A 23,555-nucleotide genomic window follows, 5' to 3' on the forward strand; every position below is an offset into this window, starting at 1 on the left:
ACACACACACACACACACACACACACACACACACACACATCCATACTCCATCTCTCAAAAACCCAAAAGATGGGAAAATCGCTTTTCCTTCATGGTTGCTATGGTTATCTCGCTCCGGCTAGGAGGAAAACTCCCCTTCACAGCATCACAATCATCATAATCATCATGCTTCTATCGCACTTGCACACTAACAACATAGTGCTCCCAGCACGAAACGTTCACAGCCGCACACTCATATACAAGCTTCTCGCAACTCTGTGTGGGTGATGTTTTAAAACCTTCCCCACACATACACATCCTTCGCTGGCTGCGTGGTACAATGTATCCTGCTTTTCAATCTCCCCCCTCAGTGCAGGGTGGCCATCCCCGTTTTGGGGATGGTTTTTTGAAGACTCCGTGATTGGATGATTATGGAGCGACATCATTATAGATACAAACAGGGGTTGAAGAGGAGAACGGAAGGAAGGGAGAATACGTAACGAAGAATGGGTGAAAATTCGCCCCACAGCTGTGTGTGGAAGTGTGTCAGCATCGATCTCCGAGCCACAGTCGGTGCCACTTTGCGCGCACAGATCTCTCACACGCGGAAAGACGAATCGTTCAAGATACTGAATCTTCGCCACTATTCACCACCACCGAAGGCTGCTTCTTTTTTTGTATATTTATGAGGGCAGCTCGTTGGAAAATGAGATTCAGCTATGTATTTCTTGTCGGTATGTGTGTTAGAGCGACCAGGAAAAAAAAGCAACACAACGCCCAAGGACTCCACATGCACAAAGACGATGATACAGTGGCGAGCATGATCCGGGGCGCCCACACTGTTCCGTTTCGATGGTGGTGGGCTGGTGGATGGTGCAAAATGTTTCATTTATTTATGAATGTTGTTCCATGTGCCGTATTTCTTTCTCGTCTTTCGCAATCCACCATCTTTCTCTAGCATGGTGTTGTAGCTCTCTGTTAGGCTCCATTTCAATATAGCTTGCTTACACGTGTTCCCCCCGCGTTTCGGGTTGGAGCGTACGCACCGCTTCCAGGCGGAAGGGCAGGAAGGCCTTCATTTTCACCAATAGAACACACATTTCTGGGCGTACTGAACGGCGCCATATAATATGCGTTTATGGTCATCAAATTTAAATCGAATCTCATCAACAAGATCCTTTCTCGGGAGCGAGGTTTTAGTTTTTCTTTTGTTTCTTTTTTTTTGCAACAGAAAACAAACTCCAACGAAGGAAGCTACGACGACGAGGAATAAATGATTTGATGGTGTTTGAAACACTAGACACTAGCTCCGCACGCTTGTCCCTTGGTCCAAAGGGTCCAAGGGACGGCGCATAAATATGTGGACGGGACATTTGTTCAAAAAATAATCAACAACGTATTTATGAACAAAAGCACGCGAGGGTCCGAGAAAAATACTTGCTAACTCAGCAGGAGAAACGATGATGCTATGTCGTAGTCACATGGCTTCTGCGACTGCTTTGAGAAAGGTCAGGGCTTTAAGTTTTGGCAGCATTTTTAAGAGTTTTTTTTAATCAGAAAAATGCATCTTTGCACAAATTATATATTTTTCAATATCACGACTGTTAATCTATTTTATACTTGAATTATTTTAATTTTTTATTGAAAATTGTAACTTTATTGCCACACATTTGTCGCGTGTTTTAATTTAAATTTAATGTATTCCCAAATTTAATTAAATATAATATAATCTACTCATGAAAAAAAGAGCATCCTCCTAAAGCTCAGCTTCCCAACAAACAAATTTACTACACGACATGAAAATTCACTATTTTCTCGGCACATAAAATGCGCACACAACCGAAAGGGAATAAAAATGACAACCCCAACAGTCCATACCAACGTGTTCGTGCGCACTTGTGTTAGTAAAACGTACGTACGTAAAAACAACGCTTTGCGCCACCAAAGCGCATCACCACAAACGATTGCACTTGTGCTTGTCCAGTCCGTCCATTAGTGTGAGTGTTTATGCCAACTGCATGAAGAGAAAATTCAAACTTACACCGAGCTTTTCATTTTTTTCCCTACAGCTACAGTAGTACTTTTTCATTACAGTCAGTTGTGGTCGTGAACAGTGGCACGCCATTTTTATTTAAATCCACCCAACGAGTACGAGTGCATCGATTTTTACGCCTTTACCACCGCAATGCGAGCATTCACACCGCCTGCTTCGCTTGAGCTTAACTAAAGCGAACATAACTTAAGATGGAAGGGCTGGTGTTTAAGAGCGCCAGAGAGAGAGAGAGAGAGTGAGAGAGAGAGAGAGAGCAAATGAGAGAGTGAGAACAGAGAGATGAGTACACACTTTTAAAACAGGGTTTTGCATTACAGATGCAATAAAGTTCGATGAACTTCGATCGGGAAGTAAAGCGAACGAACGGATTAAAGTTGGATGCCCCTTTTGTCGTTGTCGTTCTAGCAGGGCAAACGGTTATACGTGTATTGGAATAAACAAACCGTTTCGATTATCAACACCACATTACAATGCACTCGTTGTGCCGACACGCTCCAAATGTCCTTCGAAAGTAATTATAATTACCCCGTCGCTACGGTATACGAGGGTTCGAATTGTAATCAGCTCGCTCTGCAACGACACTTTGCAGCACTTGGAAACATAATAATGGATTTGAAAAACATGCCACTAGCCATTTTGTATTGTCTTTGTTAGCTCGATATGGCACTAAAGCCACACACCGAAGCCACTCACCAGGAATAAATGCTCACAAATGAAAAATCTGCACCATTTCCACCTGGCGGCACCTTGTGTGCTGGCGACAACCGTACCGTGTCAGCAACCATAGCACGTTCGACTGTTAATTGCATGTAATAGAAATGTTTGCTCGTCACAGAATACTTCCTAATTGTCCCGGTGAGTGAGGAGGTGCCCGAGGAGGTACGTTTAGAAATTACCGTATGCTTGAACTGCCGTATGCCGGCACAGTTTGCGCTCGGAAGTATGACGTTACTACAGCGCAGGCTGTGTTTATCGAGCTATTGCCGCTGGGGAGGGCGGCGAAGGGACAAGCAACACAACCACACGTTTAATTAAATGCAATAAAATTCCACCCATCAGGGCAATCGGAACGCACGCTGCATATCTAAACAAACCGTCATGGGTCACGTGCCGGTGTGGGCCGAGGGCGATGAAGGGGCGTACAAGCGTTGTTGCTGTTGTGTTGTGTTACATTGCCTCCTTCGATTAGCCCCTGACGGATGATGGTGACGGATAGGCAAATGTCTGATAAGAAAATCGAACTAGCCGATCAGCAGGCCGCGTCAAGGAGGCGTGGGAATAAATGGTGAACAAATTGAGGCGTTTCAAAATTAAACGGTTAAAGAAGCTTTCCACTAATGTATGGTCAATTTTGTAACATTCCACTAAGCATTATTCTAACATCAACTTGTGAAAATAACAAAAACCAACCCGGCAAATGAGTTAATTCCTTCACTCCGCTCCTCGAAACAAGCACTGTTCGATTTGATCGATTGGAACAATATTTATTTTTATTACCCATCGGTACAATTGACGCGATAATGACTCATATCAATCGCTGATAAGGTGTATTTATTTACCTATGATATGAGACGATTGCGCTAAAACGATTCATTCCCATTCCCATCTGTTCCAAGCGTGCCCGATGCGTGTGTTTGTCAACGGGTAATGGTAACGACGGTTGCCAGTGCTTTATGACATTTTTACGTACTAAGAGTTGAGATTGTACATCGTTAGCGTTTTAATCAGATCGAGTTCGAGTTGCTTTCAACACTTGACAGCAGCGTATCTGATGAAATACGCTCCAAGTGTGGCTTCGGCTAGAATGCTAGCAGCAAGTACATATATCCAGTTGTATTTACATGACTGCTGATTGAATAAAGACAATCTACCGATCCGAATGCGAAAGATGTCCACCTGCACCGAGTGGGAGCGAACATTACGATGTAGGACTGCCTCCCGCTCCATCTTCCTCCCTCCCGTAATGTCTCTTTGCCTGATTGTGATGTGTACGTTGGTTAAATTCCAGTCTCCAACTCGTACCCGAAAGCCGGAGAGAAAATCAATAAAGAAACAATTTAACAGCTGTCTATCGGTCAATTATCTCTGTCAAAGCATCATCACACGGACAACGTGGTGTCCTTATTTCCGTTTTCCTTCCCACCAACATCCTGACTACGACGATTCGCGACGATTAAAAGCATCCGATGGAGACAGCAGCAGCGCTTGGGCTTGGGATCTCCCCGTTGTTGCTTCAACATGTTTCGAATAATTGATGATACCTCGCCACACACTGGGTCGGAAAAACTGCCCACAAAACTGACCCATCCCTACCCTGGCTTCTCCGTTGGTGCTCTCTGTCCCCATCGGTCTGTCTGTCTGTGTGAGTGTGCACCACTTTGGACACTACTTTGCTGTACAATTTGCAACAAACGGTGTCCATCACAGCGAACAGGACAGCACTCAAACACACGGTTACGCCCGGTTCGGTACGAGAAGTGCCTCGTAATTTCCACATCATTTCAAGAAGCACGTTCATCCGGCCGGCCGAATGCACTGACCGTTGTGTGCTATCAACGCTGAGAGTGTACTACGCTTCTTGTGAAGCCGGGTGCAGTGGGCTCGTTTTAGAACTCGGGCTCCAAAGCCAATTTTCAGACCAATAGGCTCCAAGCCTATCAACAGCAGCAGCTCCAAGGCTCACCGGGGATCATCATTATCCGGCTATTGACATGCAATGGACGACTTATAATAGAGAGTCAAAAGTCTGTTAACGTGTGCCCGGTGACTTTAGGAGGTTTGTGCCCCGGTCATACCGTACAGACATGCACTGGACACACACATGCACCGTTTGACCGATGCGCTTGGAGCACTGAATATTGAATCTGTCCAGAGGTTCCAGCGTCCATTGCACCGAGTCGCTTCCTAAATCGTGTGTCTGGAGAGTCTGAAAATCTGTGCTTACCCCCGGAGGAAGATCCGTATCATCTGCTAATACGCTACCGATACTGGATGACTTTAGATTTGCCCGATGCTAATGCTCTGATTTTGTACCACTCAAGCCGGACACCGGGGAGGCCGGAACTTTGTACACCGAAATACTACAACTAACCGATGCCTCACACGGTTTGCCAACTCCTGCTGGTGGTCTAACGCGCTCGACAAACTGTACACCGAGTGTGCCTGTCCGTCGTACGTGCGTGTGGTCACAATTGGGTAAAATGTCTGCCGAAAAGTCGATACATTGGCACCATACGGGATCTGCTCGCGATCTGCTTTGGCACTACCGTGGGTTATTTTGCTATCCACTCTGCGGACCTAATGGATCGTTGGATTAGTGCCCAAGGAACGGACGGATACTGATGGGATAATTCATTTCTTATTCCCTATTTTAATAATGTTTACAATCTTCAAGTCGTTGATATGAACTATCAGGTTAATACTCAAGTGTTGGGTAAGGTGTTGAAGGGTTATTTAACAATTTCCTTTTTCGCTCGATGAAGAAATTGTCGTTAAAAGTTAATCAAATATTATTGTTCATAAAATACAATATCAGAAAATGATAATAATCGAATAAAAAAAAACTGTTATCACTTTTTTAATGCATTTGTAGTAACGATCCTCATGATAATCGCATCACGTCTGGTTTTGTAGCAATCGGTGTCAGTATCATTTGACTACTTAGAGGGTTTTTGGTAAATTTAAATAACGTGCAACAAAGCAATTGTTTGTAATACAAATCATTAGTAATTAAAAATTACACATCTTCATAACCTGTTAAGTTTATGTTTGAGTTAAGCCCAAAAGTCTGATTAACTGCCATTTTCACAATTATTTCTTCGGATTTATAAATACGACTCATACGATTCAATCCATGGATAAGACTTATGCTGGCCTATTTCCCTTTCTACATAGATTTTGTTTTAAAAAATTGTAATGAAAGTAATTAAACAAATGTTGTCATTTATCCCACAATTTACTAACGAAATTCGCGTTTATCTCCCAATTCTACCAAACGTCTTACGAACGCTTCATGTTCCTTTAATTCCTAACAATTCCCTCAACCCCTGCTTGATGTGAAGTCGTTACTGCTTAGATAACACACGATAGTGTAATGTCCCTCCTCTAACCACACACTGTCCTATAATCCCCTCGTGTGTATCATGGCAAATTGATCATGGCCTACTACTATTAAACTAACGAAAAACGGGTTAAACACGTCACTCATTCCCTTCGAGTGACTCAACCCCAACCGCCCACTCTCCTTTATCTCAGCTTCAAAAGCTGGATATAACATACATTACAGTGTACGCGTGTGTATGTGTTGAAATTAATGCGACGATATTAGAGCCCAATTACAAGCACTGCAACCCAGCGCCCATTTGCGTACGCTGGTGCACCGTGGGCAGGTAGGTGTGCGAGGTAGGGGAACGAACGATGCGTGTAATCAGACGCACACACACGCATACATGTTGGGATCATTTTTCGGGGGAGGGGGAGAGTCCCCGTCGGCTTTTACGACATTCAATCATCGTTTTTACGGCGATCCATCAAATTTTCCGATGATTAATTGGGCGCACGACCGTTCCGGCGTTTTATGGTACCAGCTCCATGAAAATTGCACATGTACACGGTGTGTCACCGTTGTGTGTCGGGAAAAGGGTTTCTGGCCTCTCGATGTTTCCGGGGAAGATTCTGCCAATGGCTACTGCCACTACACACACGCACACAACACGCAAAAGTGAATAAACTAAAGCATACTTACTGGAACCCAACCGATCTCGCCACGCCATCGGGTTAGCGACCAAACCCTGCAGCCCGGGCCAATACAGATGCGTCCGGTCGACGAGCGGGCCGGCGTGGGCCTTCATCGGCCCGTTGGCGTGGTTCTGTTGCGACAGATACTGCGCCATGTTGGCTGCCGCAGCGACGGCCGCCGTAAAGCGGGGCATACCGCCTGGAACGAGAAGTTCAACACGCGAACACCCCAAGGGAACATTATTTTGCGCACATTCACTCAATCAAACCGGCCGGACCGGGCGGGCCAAAACCGTTGTTTCCGTTCCGTTCGAAGCGCCCCGATTTTGCCCATCAAACTTACCTCCTAAGGCATTCAGTTGTGCGGTGGTGACGGGCGGCGGCCGCGACAGTATCGTATCGATACCGTGCGGATTGCTGGCCGTGCTGGCATGCGTTTGCGTCTGCGATACGGCCGTCTGCTGGCTCGGACTGACCGGCCCGGAATGGGGCGCACCCTGAGCCGCTCCCTGGTGGGACTGGGGGTGGCCTTGATGGTTGTGGTGGTGGTGGTGCTGCTGCTGGGCCGCCTTCATCTCCGTCATGGAGTGAAGGGCCGCGAGCGGCGGCCCCAGGAAGCTGAGCTGCAGCTTGTGGTCCAGCATGTCCGAGATCGTGTGCGGGGTTTTGCCCTTCGCCAGATGGTTGTGGTTCACTGCACCGCTGCTGTTGTTGTTGTTGTTGTTGTTACTGTGTAAGTGATGATGATGATGCTGGGGGTTGTGATGATGGTTTAGATGTTGCTGCTGCTGCTGCTGCTGCTGCTGTTGTGCCAGCTGGTGTCCAACGGCGGAAAGAGCAAAGGACGCTACGGATGCTCCGGAATGTCCGGACGTTGCGCCCGCCGTTGAATGGCACGGAAGCGATCCCGCCGACTGGCCACAGGTGCTGCCCCCGTGCGAAAGGTTTTCCGGACTCCGGGACGATCCCACACTATCCTCGCCGCCGTGCGGACTGCCCGAAAGGGGATAGCTGCCCACCAGACCCACCAGCTCACCGTCCTTCGTCTGACTAGAGTACGAGCGGGCGCTGCCCAGCGGACTGCCGCACGATTCTTCCCGCCGGTGCTTGGAGCGTGACTCGCGTCCCTCCGGCTCGGGGCTACCCTCCGAACCGTAGTTGCTACTGTTCAGCCGCCCGTTGACCGGACTGTTACCCCGCGATCCGTCCGGCAGGATGTTGATTTCGTCGTCCTGGTCCGCTTTGTCCGGGTCGCTTGCACCGTACGACGAAAGCCCCCCGCCGGTAAGATGCTCGGACAGTGCCGATAGTCCCGAACCGTCCACCGAACCGTGGTACGATCGGCCGTACGGGCTTTCCGTCCCGTGCTGCTGGTGGTCGTGTGTGTTGTCCCGGCCGACGGAGCCTACGCCCGTACCGCCAAGATACAGGTTGACCGGACTGCCCGACTCGGTGTGATGTGCTGGCCGGAAGTGTGTGCTGGCGGCGGCGGCGGCGGCTGCTGCGGCGTGCTGCGACAGGTTCAGCAGTGAACCGGCGGCACCGGCGAGCGATGCGGGCGGCAGGGCGGGATGGCCGGCCGTATCGTACGCGGCGGACGGCGACGACGTCGATGGATCGCGGAACCCGAAATTGCTGCCGAAGCCAAAGCCATGCGTTCCGAGCAGACCGGGTGAACGGAAGGCCGCCAGCGTCAATGCTTGGTACCCGGTGCGTACCGGGTCGTCCGGACTGTACGGTTCCGTCCCCGGCGGATGGGCAGGCGCTGGCAGTGTTCAGCGCCGTCGAGACGGGTGCGTTCAACGCTGTTGTTTTTCGGTTTTACACGATTTTTGTGGAGCAGCTGTTTCAGTGTTACGCATAAGCACAGTAGCACAGGCTATTATTTTTTCACAACAAACACAACATGGACAATTGTTGCAACAAACGGGTAATTTTTCACCTTTATTTGGGGCACGCAATTTTACCGTTTAATTGTTTCACTAGCTATTGTTATTCTTGTGATTTCATAACATTTTCAAATAAAATTGACTGAACGATTTGTTTTTCTTCTGTTTTGTGTTTCTGTTAATATTAGTTGATGTTATTTTTATGACATTTAACCTTCATTTACACTAGTGCACTTGTTTTCCTTCATTTACCTTCACTATTGTACTTTCGTTATTTATACACACTTTTGCATACTATAAACTTGCATTACTTCACTTCACCATTCCGATTAATCTGTTCTATTCACTGCTCACATTTGCACAATCATCATTAATAATGATCAACAAAATACCTTACTTCAAAAAAAGCTCTCTCACGAAAATCATTCCCATGCTTAATATTGACACGCACCGCACGAACTCGTCCACCCTAAGCTTTGCACGAACACACACAGTACACATCCGGTTGTCACGAGACGGTGTGCCAGAATGATGTCGACCACGGTAATATCGCACCGGATCACAGAAGTAGGCCTCGGATACTCTGTTTATCAACACTGAACCAGTGAATCGCAATCAACGCACACACACACACACACATACACTCAAACACTCACCGGAAAATGCGAACACGCGCCTAACAGAGAGGGGTGAGGAAAATGGCAATCACGGCTGGAAAATAAGCGATCGTCTAGAATTGACTTGCACTTCGCTGCGCGAAACCGCGTCGGCCAAAAAGTATTTGCTTCACGCCGGAATGGGCAACAACACGAACGTCCCGTTCCGGTCAGTTGCTCAACGTCTTCTCACAGCACCAGGCAACGGCAGCAGCATCCTAGCAGCATGGAGAGAAATGATTGTTTGCTCTGTAGCTCCGCCCATCGATTAAAAAGGGATAAAAAGGTGGAGCACCGAAGTACGCTACGGAGTGCTTGCTGTTGCAAAAGGGAGAGCGAGCATAATACCAAAGGGAGTAGAAAAGAGGACAAAAGTCATGGTAGAAGCGATAGACAGAGAGAGAGCAAGAGCGAAAAGGCAACAATTTAATCCATTCCAATGTTTACGTTTGCGCACAAACACTCTACACACACAGCTACACCAGCTGTGAAGCATGAGGCAAAACAACGGACAACCTTCACTCTTATTCTGTCTCACTTGCTATTTCTCTTTCGCTCCCCTTGCCTTTACGAGGAACAAAATGCCCGGCCATGATGTTGATGGCGCTTGATAGCATTTTCTTCGCGCGGAGGGGTTTCACCCCTACGGCAAACCGAAAGGGTAAAACGGCGAGTAAGCAACGTTTCCAGTCAATGCAATGAGTTCATTAATTTTCGCCCCATCTCGTTCGCACTACCGCTACCTTACCTTATGCTCGGCAAAAGGGGGATCACACGGGGGAAGCTTCCTTTGTGCACGTTAGTGCCACCTTTTTTCCTCCTTTGCTGGAAATTCTCCATCCGTTGGACAGTGTTGTGTAAGGGGAAGGCACACCTACACACCCACGCACACTCGCGCACGTACCCGGAGTCAGTTGGGGCAACATAAACAACGTAGCCACACGTAGTTACGCTTCGCCCGGCTTGTACGCGAGTTCATATATGTGGTGCAGCAGCTAATCCTTTTTGTTCGTCCGCTTTATCAACCTGCGTGGGGCGTTCTTTGTCTTGCCGTGGTGGTGCTTTTACAACCACCACGTTGCCTACCGACCGCAAGAAGTCCCGGGGCCCAGGATTTGCCGTGGCGGAGTTAATGGGACCGAACCACCCTTCCAACTCGTCCTCCCCACCCCACATTCGTTCGATTCGTTTTTACTCATTTTCTATACAACACAATAATGATGTTCAGATTACACACACACTCTCTCTCTCTAGCGGGTCGGGTGAGGGTTTCGGATGAGGTTTTTTTTTGGTGGGGTGGTGGTGCATGAGTGGAAGGCGGATTTGTTCGTAATTTAATTTCGTAATTTTTAGCGGTGCGCTTCCCGCCTGCCAGTGGGTGAAAGTGACGTGCTTGTTGGCGCACGCCTGGGGAAACAATGGGAAGGACGGGAAAACTAACACTGCAGGCAAGAAAGCGGTTTATCCCTCAAAGGTGACATTCGGCGTTTGCGCATAGGGTGCAGCAGATCAACGACTCGAGGTCGTGTAATCCTTTTTCGCACACCATTTGCATAGGTCACCAACACACTGTCTAAGGTTTTTTGTTTGTTGTTTCTTCATTTCTTGGGGAAGTGCATGCGGATTGTACTTTTTGTATATTTTTTCTATATTTTTTCAGATGCAATCGCTCTATTATCTGAATGCAATTTTCTGAGCAAAAAATGCACATATTAAGCACAAGTTTCTTATTTTTTTAATTGTAAAAATACGAAACTTTTCCGACCAAATAAGAAATGCCTTAGAAATGTTAAAACAAATCAACAAACTACCTAATACATACAAAACTACAGTTAATACTGTTCCACATAATGCAATCGTTGTGTCGAGTGTGCAGATTTTAGGGAGAAGTCCCTCCACATATGAACATGCACTTTCACACTACACACACACACACATGCACGTGAAATGTATGCAACATGGTGCACACTGTGTATGCATACGGTAGCAAAACCGCAGAAACAAAGAGAGCAAAATAAACTTTCCTCCCCTACCTTCACCGTTCCTGAACACTCACTCTCTCCACCCTTTTTCGGGGGAGCTTTTGGGGAGGTCAAACAAACAAACAAACAAAAACACACACACACACAAAAGTGGCCAAAAATTGAACCGTACCGAAAATGTTTTGCTGTTTGTACCCGGAACCCCATGGAAAGTTTTGTGACGGGCAGTTTGCAGCTGCCGTTTTGCAATTGGAATTATTATTACGGGAGTTTGTGTTGTGTGTCGGCAACTTCGGCCAAACTTGCATTATTACCAACTGGCTCACCTGCCCACGGGGACGATGCTAAGTGTGTGGTGTGTTTTTTTGTGAATATTTTTTGCACGGTTTTTTTGTAACTCGTTTCATTGATTTGATGGCGGAAACAAAAACCACACGCCATATTTTCTATTAATCACATCGTGTTAATTGTTTATCATACTTAAAGATAACGAGCAGGTCGATTAGCTTAACTATTCCCATTCGAGCAAAGGCTGTTATGAAATGTGAACACTTTACCTGACCATACCTACACACAGTACAGTTCCCCTGTGCGTCCGGCAAAGGACCATTCACAGCACGTTTTTTTTTTTCAACATCTTCTAACCACATCACAAATTAAACTGCCGTAAAATTATCACACCTTTTCGATTGCAGCGAAAGCGAATTGGGTCCGTTTTTGGTTTGGTGAGTCCGGCTGGAAGTTGGAAGCTGCAACAGTGCATCAACAGCAAAAGGATGAGAGGTAAACGAAACTTCGAAACTGGCAGAGAACGAGGAAAATTCGAGCGTATCCCTGCTGGATTGGGTACAAAGGGGCCTAAAGGAAAAGGTGACAGATTCAATATTTGAGTCGCTTTGTTCTGTTAATCGTTTGACTTTTTGCTTCGAACCTTTGAACGACAACCCCTGTGGAAAGGTGTTTAGTTTGCCAGCGGCAAACGGATATCCGGTTCGCTTTTGTTCGGCGTTGTGCTGGAAGAGGCTGCAGCGAGAACGGTACAGAAAAGTATGTATCCTTTTTGGTTAGACATTTTAAGTGAATAACTTTGTATAATTTTAATAAAAAATACTGACCTTTAAGCGACCATATTAACCTTATTAAAATTTATATTACACTGTAAAACATACATGTTTCACTTTATTTACAATATTCATTAGGAACGACCAGGCCGTTATGCTTGTATTTATGTTACTATCAATACATTTCCTAAATAATTACAGATTGATTTTATTGCAGTGTCCCATTCGCACCCGCTCACAATACACCTTTGTCCGCTCCTTGCTGAGTCCTCAATCTGCCATTGTTTGCGTTATGTGGGATTTCATTCATTTCATCATGCCTGTAAGAACGATTGACTTTTACGACGTCCCTTCAAAGCGATTTCGCTATTGTAGTCACACACATTCCGGACCTGATTTTGGATGAACGATTCAGCTTTTACAAACAAACAACACCTCACAAACGTGTGTGTTCATTTCCGTTCCATTGCTTTCTCACAAACATACACACGCGCACAGACACACGTAGGACCCTTTTTCATACCCGATCGTGTACCGATCTCTTACCGCGCTTAGGGAGTCTATAATATTCAGCTAAAATTTTCTACGCCTCATCAGACAATCCCTGCCGGCGTGGGGTTTCTCTTTCGTTGCGCAGTTGATGCGTGTGTGTGTTGCATTTTGCTCAATAATCGGGACGTGATGCAAGCAAAAGAGACTCATCAAAAAGGTTAATTGTTGGTAGAGGTGATAAATAATGCTTAATTATTTTTAACATAATAAAAAATTATAATCTTAGGATTTTTAAAGATCTTTGTTTCAATTTTTATTAGATTCTTTACAGTGTTTTCATGTATCTTTTATTGTGTGCCATGTTTAATAACAAAATTATAACATTGATATATATTAAAGCAATTTAATGATGACAAAATATTGAGCGAGTTTAATATTATTTGTAAAACAACGAAATTAAATCAGTTATGCATTAAGCTAGTATGTCCCACGAAATTAAGCTAGTATGCCCATTAACACCGATTTGAATAAAACACCTAATTAACTCTCCACCTAGCCTTCTTACTCTCACTCTAGTTATAAGCAAATCAACCATCTTCAAACAATTGAAATGAACTCGCTGAGAATAGTTCGTGACATAATTTATGATCTTCCAACCCTCTCACTCAGAGGATGCCGCCTCTTCCTATTCAATCAACCGGTTCAGCCGGCAACTTACAACAACGGAAGAGGAATGGCTATTCATGCGCGACGTTTTAGTATTAGTGGTTTAGTCTTTTTTTTTTTGCTGTTTTGATAACATTAAACGTTGTACAATGCCATTCGTGTACACACAAGCGCTTTTTTTTTTAGCATACTGCATACGCCAAAAGATCCATTTTGAATGCACACGGTCACAAGCACATTTATACAGCTGCAATTGACTTTACATCTTCCTTCAGCTAAATTCCCTCGGGGACAATCTTCCATCATTCATTGGTGATGGCATTGGTGCAATCCTGGCTTCCTTTTCCTTGCCTTGTCGACTCAAACGCATGCAATATAGTCTTTTGCCGCCAATTATTATACCCGTCCAAGGTTGCCAGCAGTCCCAGTCAGATTCGTCGACAACCCTACCTAATACAGTCACTGTTCCACACACATTTCCCTGTCCCGAGTGTTGTTCTCATGCACACTCACCGGCATCCCCATTACCCAACCGGATAATAGATTAATTGGTGTTATTTATGGACATTTAATTGCTACAAATAAGTGACACTAGAGTGAAAAATTATTATTGCTCCCATTTTAAGCGAAGTGCGCAAACCGTTTAGTGAACCCTCCCCTGGTGTTCCCTGTTGGCCTTCCGCCGTGCATTGTTCCCAAAAATGATGATGATGCCCTAAGGCAGCAAAAATAAACCATTCGCATCCGGATTCAATTGACATGAAAGAGAAAAAGCTCAACCAGCAACCCCTAGGGGACACCGCACCCCTCGGGGTGCATTATCCTTACCTGGCCGGTTAGAAGAGTCGCAAAAAAAGACCAACAAAAGCTACGAGGAACCGAATGCGCTACCGATACTGATACCGTCACCAAGTAACCGGGCAGACACTGATGGAAGGATTCGTTCGCTCCGATGGTCGGCTAGGGTCTGACGGTGAATCCCGGTTTTGCAATCTGTAGCTTCTAACATACCTTTCCGGTTTCGGGTTCGGTGCTGCTGCTGTTGCTGCTTCCTTTACCGCGTTCACTTTCGATACGGTTTTGGTATCGAAGCACATTTTTCAATGGTCAATTATGTTGTCCCTGGTTAAGCGAAATGGTCAGTGTTTAGCGCTTGGAAGCTGCAACTTCTTTTTTAAGTGCGCCATAAATCACCACCGCTGAGTGGTACCTGGTACCGGTTTCGGCTGTTTCGGATGCGGATGATTCTAGCGCCACCATTATTATTACGGGCAACTAAAGGGTCGTTACTGTCAATTGGTGCTGTAATTATTGTACTGCCAATGGAAGGAGAGCAAAGGATTGGAGAGTCAAAAGTCACCGAAAGAGCTGTGCTGACTGTGTGATTAATTTTGAGAATAAACATTTGAAAACATGATAATTTGATAAATTTCTTTGAACATTGGAAAATATTGTGTAATACTTTTCAATGGCTTTGTTTTGTGCCTTACACTTACTGTTGCTCTGAAACAATTGTTCTTTCAACCCGTTTAACATTATTTACTTATATACGAGTATCTACTATAGTAATACACTATAGTACACAACTATAGTAATTATAAGTTCTTAAAACTATTATTAATATCTACTTTTATGAATTAAAATTTTTATTATAATTATTTATTATTGTTAGTTTTTTCCCAAGTAACGCAAATTCGAGTTTCGTGAATTTTTAATCGTGACAGTTCATATGTAAAATCGGTTCATAACTTCTCCAACAATTGTCAAGGCAAAATAAATCGCCTTATAGATTTTATTTGTTTCATTTATTTATTCAGTTTAATATACTTTATTGGTCCTACTTGGATTATTGGTAATATTTTAAAATCGCTTAAGAGTTTTAAATAACAAAAAACACCAATTATATTAAATAAACACTAATTAAAATCCTCAGGAGCTGATTAAGCAGTACGCACCTGAGCCTCCACGCATGTCAATCCGCCACTGTAAGTGTATACAAGTCTTACGGGACAATTCGACTTGCGCGAATGTCTTCAGAACGTATTATTCGCGTAACTCGGGCAAAAACTATACGCAACATGGAAACTTGTTCACCCACCTTGCTAATAATTCTAATTTTTCTACTTTTAAACTGAATCATCCTTTTGCAACAATTGAATTGCATATTTTATATTTTTGAATTACAATCGTTTGATTGAATTGATTCACACCTTTTCTATGATCTGGCATAGTTGCCTGATCTTAGTCGTCTCAATTGATTATCGGATACATACAGTACGACGAAGCTCTTTGGCAAGATGTTAGTCACCCTACTACCTTACGTCATTGTATTCAGCATAGAACTGACTGACTGATTGACTGACTGTCATCTTACTCAGTTGCTGGACCTATTAATGTAATCTTCCCAACAGATGATAGGATAAACAGATCAGAATCAAATTAGGTATCGTACAAACATACTAGGCAATCTATCCAACAGCATGATCTTTTACAGCATAGTAAATTGATGCTTCAGCTTTTTTTTCTAAATAAGTATCAGAAGCTTGTTATGGAAAAGATGTCGAAATCTTTATTAAAAGCTAAAAAACAAGCAGGAAAACTCAACACACCTAATAGTGAGATAATTTGAGTGCTAAAATCGATGTTTTTGTTGTGATTTCTGCAATTCAACTAGCTTTATTCCAATCACCTTTCTACGCCATTTTGACTTTCTCATTTTACTTTTTTATTGTTTTATATTTTTATTCCAAGAGATTGAGTGAATTGATTACTACTTGTATCTCCTAAATCACAAATTAACTTTGAAGGTTACAATTCTTCTGTTGTCCTTTTAAGTTGGTGTTAGAGACCAGCAAAAAGTCCATACAAAAAGCAAAAGGTTTATAAAAATCAAACTATATTTTCCTTTTCCATAGTCGACACGAGTCTATAAATTCAATTAAAATTGATTTATTTTCTATTAGACAAATTTTACAATTCAAAACCCATATTTCACAACCACAGGGGCGCCAAAAAGCGCCACATAAAGATACTGTATTTATACGCTTTATCAAATCCTCCAATTCCTACCACCAAGCATACTATCTTCGATCCATGATGGCTTTTGTGTGCTCATACGATACCGATCACTATGCATTGATCCACCACTTCTGCCCTCTCTTCCCCGACCCCGAAACCTTTGCAGTGATTTGGTTCGGGCTTTGCTTCGATTAAATCCTTTCCATATCCTCCTCCAGCTGCAGCAGCAGCAGTAGCAGCAGCAGCAGTATCGCCAACGGCCGCTTTCCTTTATTTTCCGATCGGACAACAAGCACCAATAATTGGAAATCTGGAAAATATGGTAATAAAGGTGTATCCACCACTCTTTTTTTTACTATCCCAGCACGTGTGCCACTGTGTGTACTGGCAACTGGATGCTGCCACGCCATAAACCGCCACCGCGTCCGGCAGTACGCCTTTGCGGTATCAATTTGTCCCCCCCGTTTGTCTCTGCCAGTTAGATTCTTCCGATCGCCGCGGGTGGGGAGAGTATGTTTTTCCAACTCCAATATTTTTATACTACCCCCCGTTGCCGTGTGGCCACCTTTTTCCGATCCACATTCCGCTGGCATCAATTGGTTTTGCCCCCCTTGCGGGTTTGGGAAGAGTTTTTGTGAACCACATTCGTTGCTCATTCACTGCACGGACAACGTTTGTGGGAAAAAGCTATCAAAAGCTATCGAAAATCAAATTCACCTGCGATGGTCCGTACTGATATCGAGCATGGATTAGAGAGAAGGACACGACGATACATGGAGTAAATCGAACCGAAGCTCAAAGTTATTCAAAGTTTGAAGGTAATCAAAGACAAAGCTTGGCTGTTTGTTTGTTTTTTGCTTCATTCTGCAACTGCAACACATATTCGATCCAACAAACGTAACAAAGAAAAAGCTTTCGGTGGATTATGTTTACCCTATTTTTCCGCTGATTCGTGCTCGAAAAAAAGGGCAGCGAAAGCAGTGCAGAAATCATAACAAAATTATTATTTCAAAACACAACAGCAAAAAAATCCTCTCCACAACACTTTCTTTTTATAGCTTCATCATGTGACTCTTAGAAAATGTTTCGCTTCTTGCTATTCCTGGCTCGCCCTCTCCTCGCCACGGGGAGAACAATCGGTTTTACGACAGCGAAACTATGACCATTGATAGGGAGCCCGGTACCCGTGTGTACCGCGGCGAATCGAGGGCGCGTTTTGCAAGCGTCGTAAAAAAATGCGCATCGCCAAAAACATCAAAAAACCGCATCCACTTTTATGTGGCTGTTGCATGAAAAACACACTCCCTCCCGGCCTGTCGGGTGTCGGGTGGCAATAAAAACTGCCATTTGAATTCAGCTCCCACCGAGCTGTTTTTTTGTGCCACAGTGCCACCAAAATGACAGCAGCAAACACCTACACACGCAACCCGGTGCGTTTTCCCGCTGTGCGTTTGCCACAATCGCCTTTTCGGAGTGCGGATCTTCATCTTCGATCGTTTGCAGCGATCCTGCCAGTGCCAACCAATCGCATGCCATAGTGGAACGCATACAATTTTGTCCTTGCGAAACGCCTGGCCCCCAACAAAAATAAGCGGCAAATGGAAACGAAAGGAAAGGCCGACCAGTTCGACGTTCCTGTTCGACTGCAGCGCAAAAGCAATCAATGATAGGGTGGAACGCGGTGGCTGTTATTGTTATTATGATTGCCTCACATCGGAATATTAAGGCATGCCCGGCACACCTGAAACCACCGGCCAGGGAAAGGGGAGCTTAGGCCGTGAAAAACAATCCTTCCCCAGAATGAATACCAGTGCTACTGAACTGTAGCAAATGGTCCGGTTTTTTTGCGCATCGGAAAAGGATAACACACGCGCACACACAGAGAAGGTCCTGTCGCAATAAGAGCACCTCTTTTGGGTGGTAAACGGTAAAAAACTGTACGCCGATCAAAGAATACACCTTTATATGAACACCCTTCCCACGGGCCGGCCGGTTGCGGTCACGCCGATTGCCGGAACGGAGCCTCGGAAAGGCGAAATTGCCATATTGGAAACGGTTAAAGGTGATTGTATACGACGATTTTATGACCGATGAAGCTGTTGTCATGATTGTACCGTATTTTTTCCCGGCAGCCAAAACGGGCTGTGCGACGGGTGGAGCGGGAAGGTGGAAGTAGAAGGTGGAAATGGATGCGCGATTTTTGAACAGTGCAAACAGGGAATCGGAGGTTTTTTGGACACCCTACCCCGGGAGATGGTAGTTATATGAAGGGTACGCTAGATCGGCACTGACGTGTTTCGACACAATCCTACCCTTTTAGGGGTTGATTGTTTTTATTGATCTGTAAGATGTTTGAGGTTTTACACATTTTAATAGAAATGAGTTTAGAGATTTGTCATATAAATGGGCTGTTCAAATGTATTGAATAGATACGTTGAAGCACCGGAGTTTATACCAATCACAACGTTACACTCTCTTTGTACATGTGTGTAATTAAGTGAATCCTGCCTTCCTTTTTCATCTTTAGGCTACTTAAAGCTTAGACAGTGTAGGCCTGACTTAATCCATTTGCAAAATCTATTCCATTTAAGCGTGATGTGTTCAGTAGAAGATGCGTTGATACGTTTTGGGGAGTAATAGCTAGAATTTAACCTAGGATGGACATTCAAGTTTTAGCATTTAACGTATAACACTAAACCCTATACTAGCACTAACCACAAGGCGGTTCCGTGGTACAGTCGTCAACTCAAACGACTCAATAACATGCCCGTCATGGGTTCAAGCCCCGAATGGACCATCCCCCCCGTAGCAAAGATTGACTATCCAGCTGCGTGGTAATGAATTAAGTCTCGAAAGCCTGTATAGGCCGGCATGTCTGCGTAGGACGTTACGCCAAATAGAAGAAGAACCAGCACTACTAATATACTCGGCTGAGAAACATCGGTCCTGTTAAAAAATGACTAAAATATCTTAACCAAGATCGAGAGGAACATTCTTGCCAATATTTTTGGTTCCCATGTGTGTCAAAGGATAAACAAGAAGAGCCCCTACAATTACCAGCAGTGCAAGCTGTGCGAATATGTTGACTTAAGAGTCACAAGAACATGGGTCCTTAGAATGGCCAACGTAGTTAAAAAAAATCAGAGAAAAGTTTTGAATGTAGCACTTCGTTTATCTTAAGAACTGAAATATGTAGTATGATATGATGTGATGCAGGAAAGCCTGGTGTAATGTAGGAATATACCTGATGATACATATTCAACAACAACAATGATGTTATCACTCCACTAGGATAGCAGAATATTTTGAGACACCTCTTCATTGTCTGATGATGTGATCTGTATGCCTTTTGAGTCATGAAAACATACAACGTGACGTACTTTCTTTGGTGGCCTTCTGTAATAACTTTCCCGGTGGAATGTAAATGCGAATGAATGATGATAACGAGTTTCTTACACACCAAGATACATATAACTTCTGTTCAAAAGAGATAAAACTCGCGGAACATCTTTAGAGATCTGTTGAAGGAGCTGCTTTAGTGTTGCATAAAGTTGAAAAGGTAAAATAATGTGTAAATGAAATAAAAGTCCTCTTTATAAATAGTGCGGCTATATTGGAATATTTTGCTTTATTTTACTAAGATAGATCCTATAAGTTATTGTAGACTTTTAAAGCTTCTGTACAAATAAAATGTGCTTAATCGATCCTTCGCTTCACAGTTCCGGTGTAAAGTCCGAGTTCGCCTCGATCCACTCCAGATAGTAGGTAACGCGTGCAAACACCGTCGGTACGCCATTGTCACAACCGCCCGACGAACCGAAGGAAACGACTCCCACCTGCAAGCTTTCCCCGCTGTCCTGCACCGTCAGTGGGCCACCGGAGTCGCTGTTGCAGGCCGCCCGACCACCATCACCCGACTGGCAGATGTTTTGGGCCTCGATCAGCCATTCAAATCCACTCCATCCAGCCCGGCAGTCCGCATTGGTCATGACGGGATTCAGCACGTAATTCAGCACATCCGAAAGCGCCGGATTAGCGGTCGAGTATATACCGTACCCGGACACGGTACCCATCAGCCCGGCAAAGGTACGTGTATCGGAACGGCTCGGTAGACGGATCGGTTGAATCCGATCGGTGTACACGATCAGTTCGTCCAGCCGCACCACCGCGATGTCATTGCGCACGTCGAACAGATCGTACCCGGGATGGCCAATAACGCCGCTCGAGCTGAACGTGATGCGCTGCTGGGACGGTTCCTCGATCATCCGGTTGTGGGCACCCAGAATGGCGGTACCGTTGGCAACGGGTGCACTGGCATCGACTCCGGTGTAGACACAGTGTGCCGCCGTTAGGACGTAGCGCTGAGTTATGATCGATGCACCGCACAGCCCAACACCTGCGTTGAACTGCCCGAGCAGCGCCACCTGATAGGGGAACTGACCGGGGCGAGCTTCCTGTCCGTTGACGATGCGACGGTTGGGTGCGTTTTGTGTCGCGATTGGTGTGCGGAGATTGATCGGAAGGTGAGCTTTGATGTGATCGAATTCCTCGATCGGACGCACCTGGGACCAATCGATTCCGTAGGAGGAGGACGAGATAGTAGGCAGTGGTGAGACACCGTGTAGCAGTGCCAGAAGCCCTACCACTGTGAGGGAAATTGCACACCTCATCTTTGCTCGGCTAAGGGATTGGTTGTTCCGAATGGATTGCTAACTCAAAGACTGATACGACCAACAAATCGGTGAAGGTGTGCTTTTATACCAAAATTTTGCTTATCGCTTAAGGTTTGCGATAAAGATTCGCTCAAAATTGCCCACCACAAAAGTCACGTGCGATAAGACGATGCCCCCACACCTCTGATAAGAGCGTTAAATCAATGGAAGACTTCTTTTTGATACTATTGGGGAATGCCCTGGTGGGAAAAAACGTCTGGAATAGAAAATTGATTGAAAGACCTGTAAGCGCGACCAAAATTAAACCAGTAAGCGCGTGCCAGTAAGCAATAGGAATGATAAAAATCCAGTTCCGATGGAAATTCCAACGGTACAGTGTGTCATACTGGGGGCATTCCCCATGAGATTGATAAGAGCTCCCCACCGAATGGTGTAGAACAATCTGTAATAATCGTAACTTCTTATTTCCACAACGACGATCAAGCCGGTCTATTCAGGCTTTTGAGACTTATTAAGTACAGGCGGTCCCCGAGATACACGGTACCTCTTATACGCGGATTCGGAGATACGCGGTTTTCTAAATTTGACAGTTCTTTGAGCAAATTGTACTGATTTGACACATCCATTGTGAAATACCAAATAATTTCCGTATTGATCGAATGTAAAATACCATTTAAAAAGGTTGAAAACTGTTCAATTCATTAGAAACATATCAAATAATTAATTTGGTGGCTAAAACCATCCCCTACTTGCAAAATTACACGAAGATTAATGATATTTTGGCTGAAAATTACGAGATTCGACTTACGCGGAAATTCGAGATACGCGGTATTTTGCGGCCGTTTTCGGTCCCCATTAACCGTGTATCTCGGGGACCGCCTGTACCTCGTGGCCGGATAAGCCGAAGCTCTTGCTAAGGTCCTCGAGATACACGGTTAATGGGGAACGAAAACGGCCGCAAAATAACGCGTATCTCGAATTTCCGCGTAAGTCGAATCTAGTGATTTCCAGGCTAAAATATCACTCATTTTTGTGTATTTTTGCAAGTAGGGGACGGTTGTAGTCACTTTATGAATAATTTGATATGATTCTGACTGAATATAACAGTTCTAAACCTTTTGAAACAGTTTTTAACATTCGATCAAAACGAAAATTTTTGGCAATTTACAATTGATGTGTCAAATCAGTACAATTTGTTCAAAGAACTGTCAAATTTAGAAAACCACGTATCTCCGAATCCCCGTATAAGAGGTATCGTGTATCTCGGGGACCGCCTGTACAGGGATTGAAGATGTTGTTAAGGGGTCCGAGTTGACGACTGTATCCACTTGTTCCTCGCTAAGATCCCGATACCAAGCTGTCGGTGATCTTACAATGTTTAAATAAACATTTTAAAATGAGGTTAGTCAGAAAACTAAAAATAATCGTAATAAGTCATGTCGTATATTGCCATGTTGTCTCACTTTTAGTTTTGTAAAATAATAATATAAGTAATGATCAATCTAACCATTTTTGTTCATAAAAGAGAACCGAACTTTATTTAAAATGCTTCTAAGCCTTATTTTTGTATGGTATCTTAAACCATTACTGGCGATTATTCCCTTCAAAGCAATGAACCAACATTTTTTACCCAGTATGAATTTGAGTTTTTCCTCCAGGAACTGCAAACCCATCAAATCACTTCATCTCGTCCATACATTTACACCCGTAACCGAATAGCGGCGTGCCATTTGAAAATCATTCCCACACGAAAACCCTCCCATCCCCGTCCATGTGCACCTACCCACCCATCTGTGGCTCAAGATAAGCTAGTGAATTATTATGAATCGTTGCACCATCTGCATGAAATAGCCCTCCGTCCAGCCCATTCCATCGGGCGCTATCATCATCGATGATCTGATTTATTTATCACCACACACACACACCATTTGCTTGCGTGCCTATCCTGCGCCTGCTAGGGAAGTCAAAATTTGAAACTGCAATTTTACATCTTCCAGCCCAAAGTTATTGATTTCCCTACACGGCAGGCCCGAATTCGGGGCGCTCCCTAGTTCCACGCGCACAGGAAAATAAATTTCTAATGCGTGACCTTGCTCAATCAATTTTTACCGCCCATTCGATTAACTTTCGCTCGATGCCGTGTTTCAATCGCTGATTCCACTACTATTTCGCGCAACGAAACCCCAGCGCGTCTGCCACGAGGGCGCCCGCACAAGCAACACGCGGTGGGTCGTAAAATTTATTTAAATTTCGCACACAAAACTTACACCACTTTTACACACGTTTATTTTGCAACAATCGAGACCTGGCTGGCTGGCTGGGCAGAACGAAATTGGTGCACCAAAGTAG

General features: G+C 44.6%; 2 protein-coding genes across 2 annotated transcripts in view; both read right to left on the reverse strand.

The window, feature by feature from the left end:
• LOC3290618 (homeobox protein abdominal-A) overlaps positions 1-18,069 on the reverse strand; it is a 51,013-nt gene extending 32,944 nt beyond the window's left edge. Inside the window, exons 1-4 of the mRNA XM_061648480.1 lie at positions 17,952-18,069; positions 7,667-8,534; positions 7,113-7,474; positions 6,777-6,968 (exon numbers count right to left, since the gene is read on the reverse strand). Of these exons, the coding sequence (XP_061504464.1) occupies positions 6,777-6,968; positions 7,113-7,474; positions 7,667-8,534; positions 17,952-18,069 (1,540 nt within the window). The remainder of the gene's footprint in view (positions 1-6,776; positions 6,969-7,112; positions 7,475-7,666; positions 8,535-17,951) is intronic.
• A 2,073-nt stretch (positions 18,070-20,142) lies between these two features.
• LOC1273529 (brachyurin) lies at positions 20,143-21,264 on the reverse strand. The gene has a single exon (XM_312513.6). The coding sequence runs from the start codon at positions 21,201-21,203 to the stop codon at positions 20,247-20,249; it is 957 nt and encodes a 318-aa protein (XP_312513.6). The 5' UTR covers positions 21,204-21,264; the 3' UTR covers positions 20,143-20,246.
• Between the last annotated feature and the right edge of the window lie 2,291 nt (positions 21,265-23,555).

The sequence above is a fragment of the Anopheles gambiae genome, chromosome 2 (genome assembly GCF_943734735.2).
Source record: "Anopheles gambiae chromosome 2, idAnoGambNW_F1_1, whole genome shotgun sequence".
NCBI lineage: Eukaryota > Metazoa > Arthropoda > Insecta > Diptera > Culicidae > Anopheles > Anopheles gambiae.

Excerpts from the sequence above, each read along its gene's own strand:
- LOC1273529 (XM_312513.6), bottom strand. The coding sequence starts at position 21,203 with ATGAGGTGTGCAATTTCCCTCACAGTGGTAGGGCTTCTGGCACTGCTA.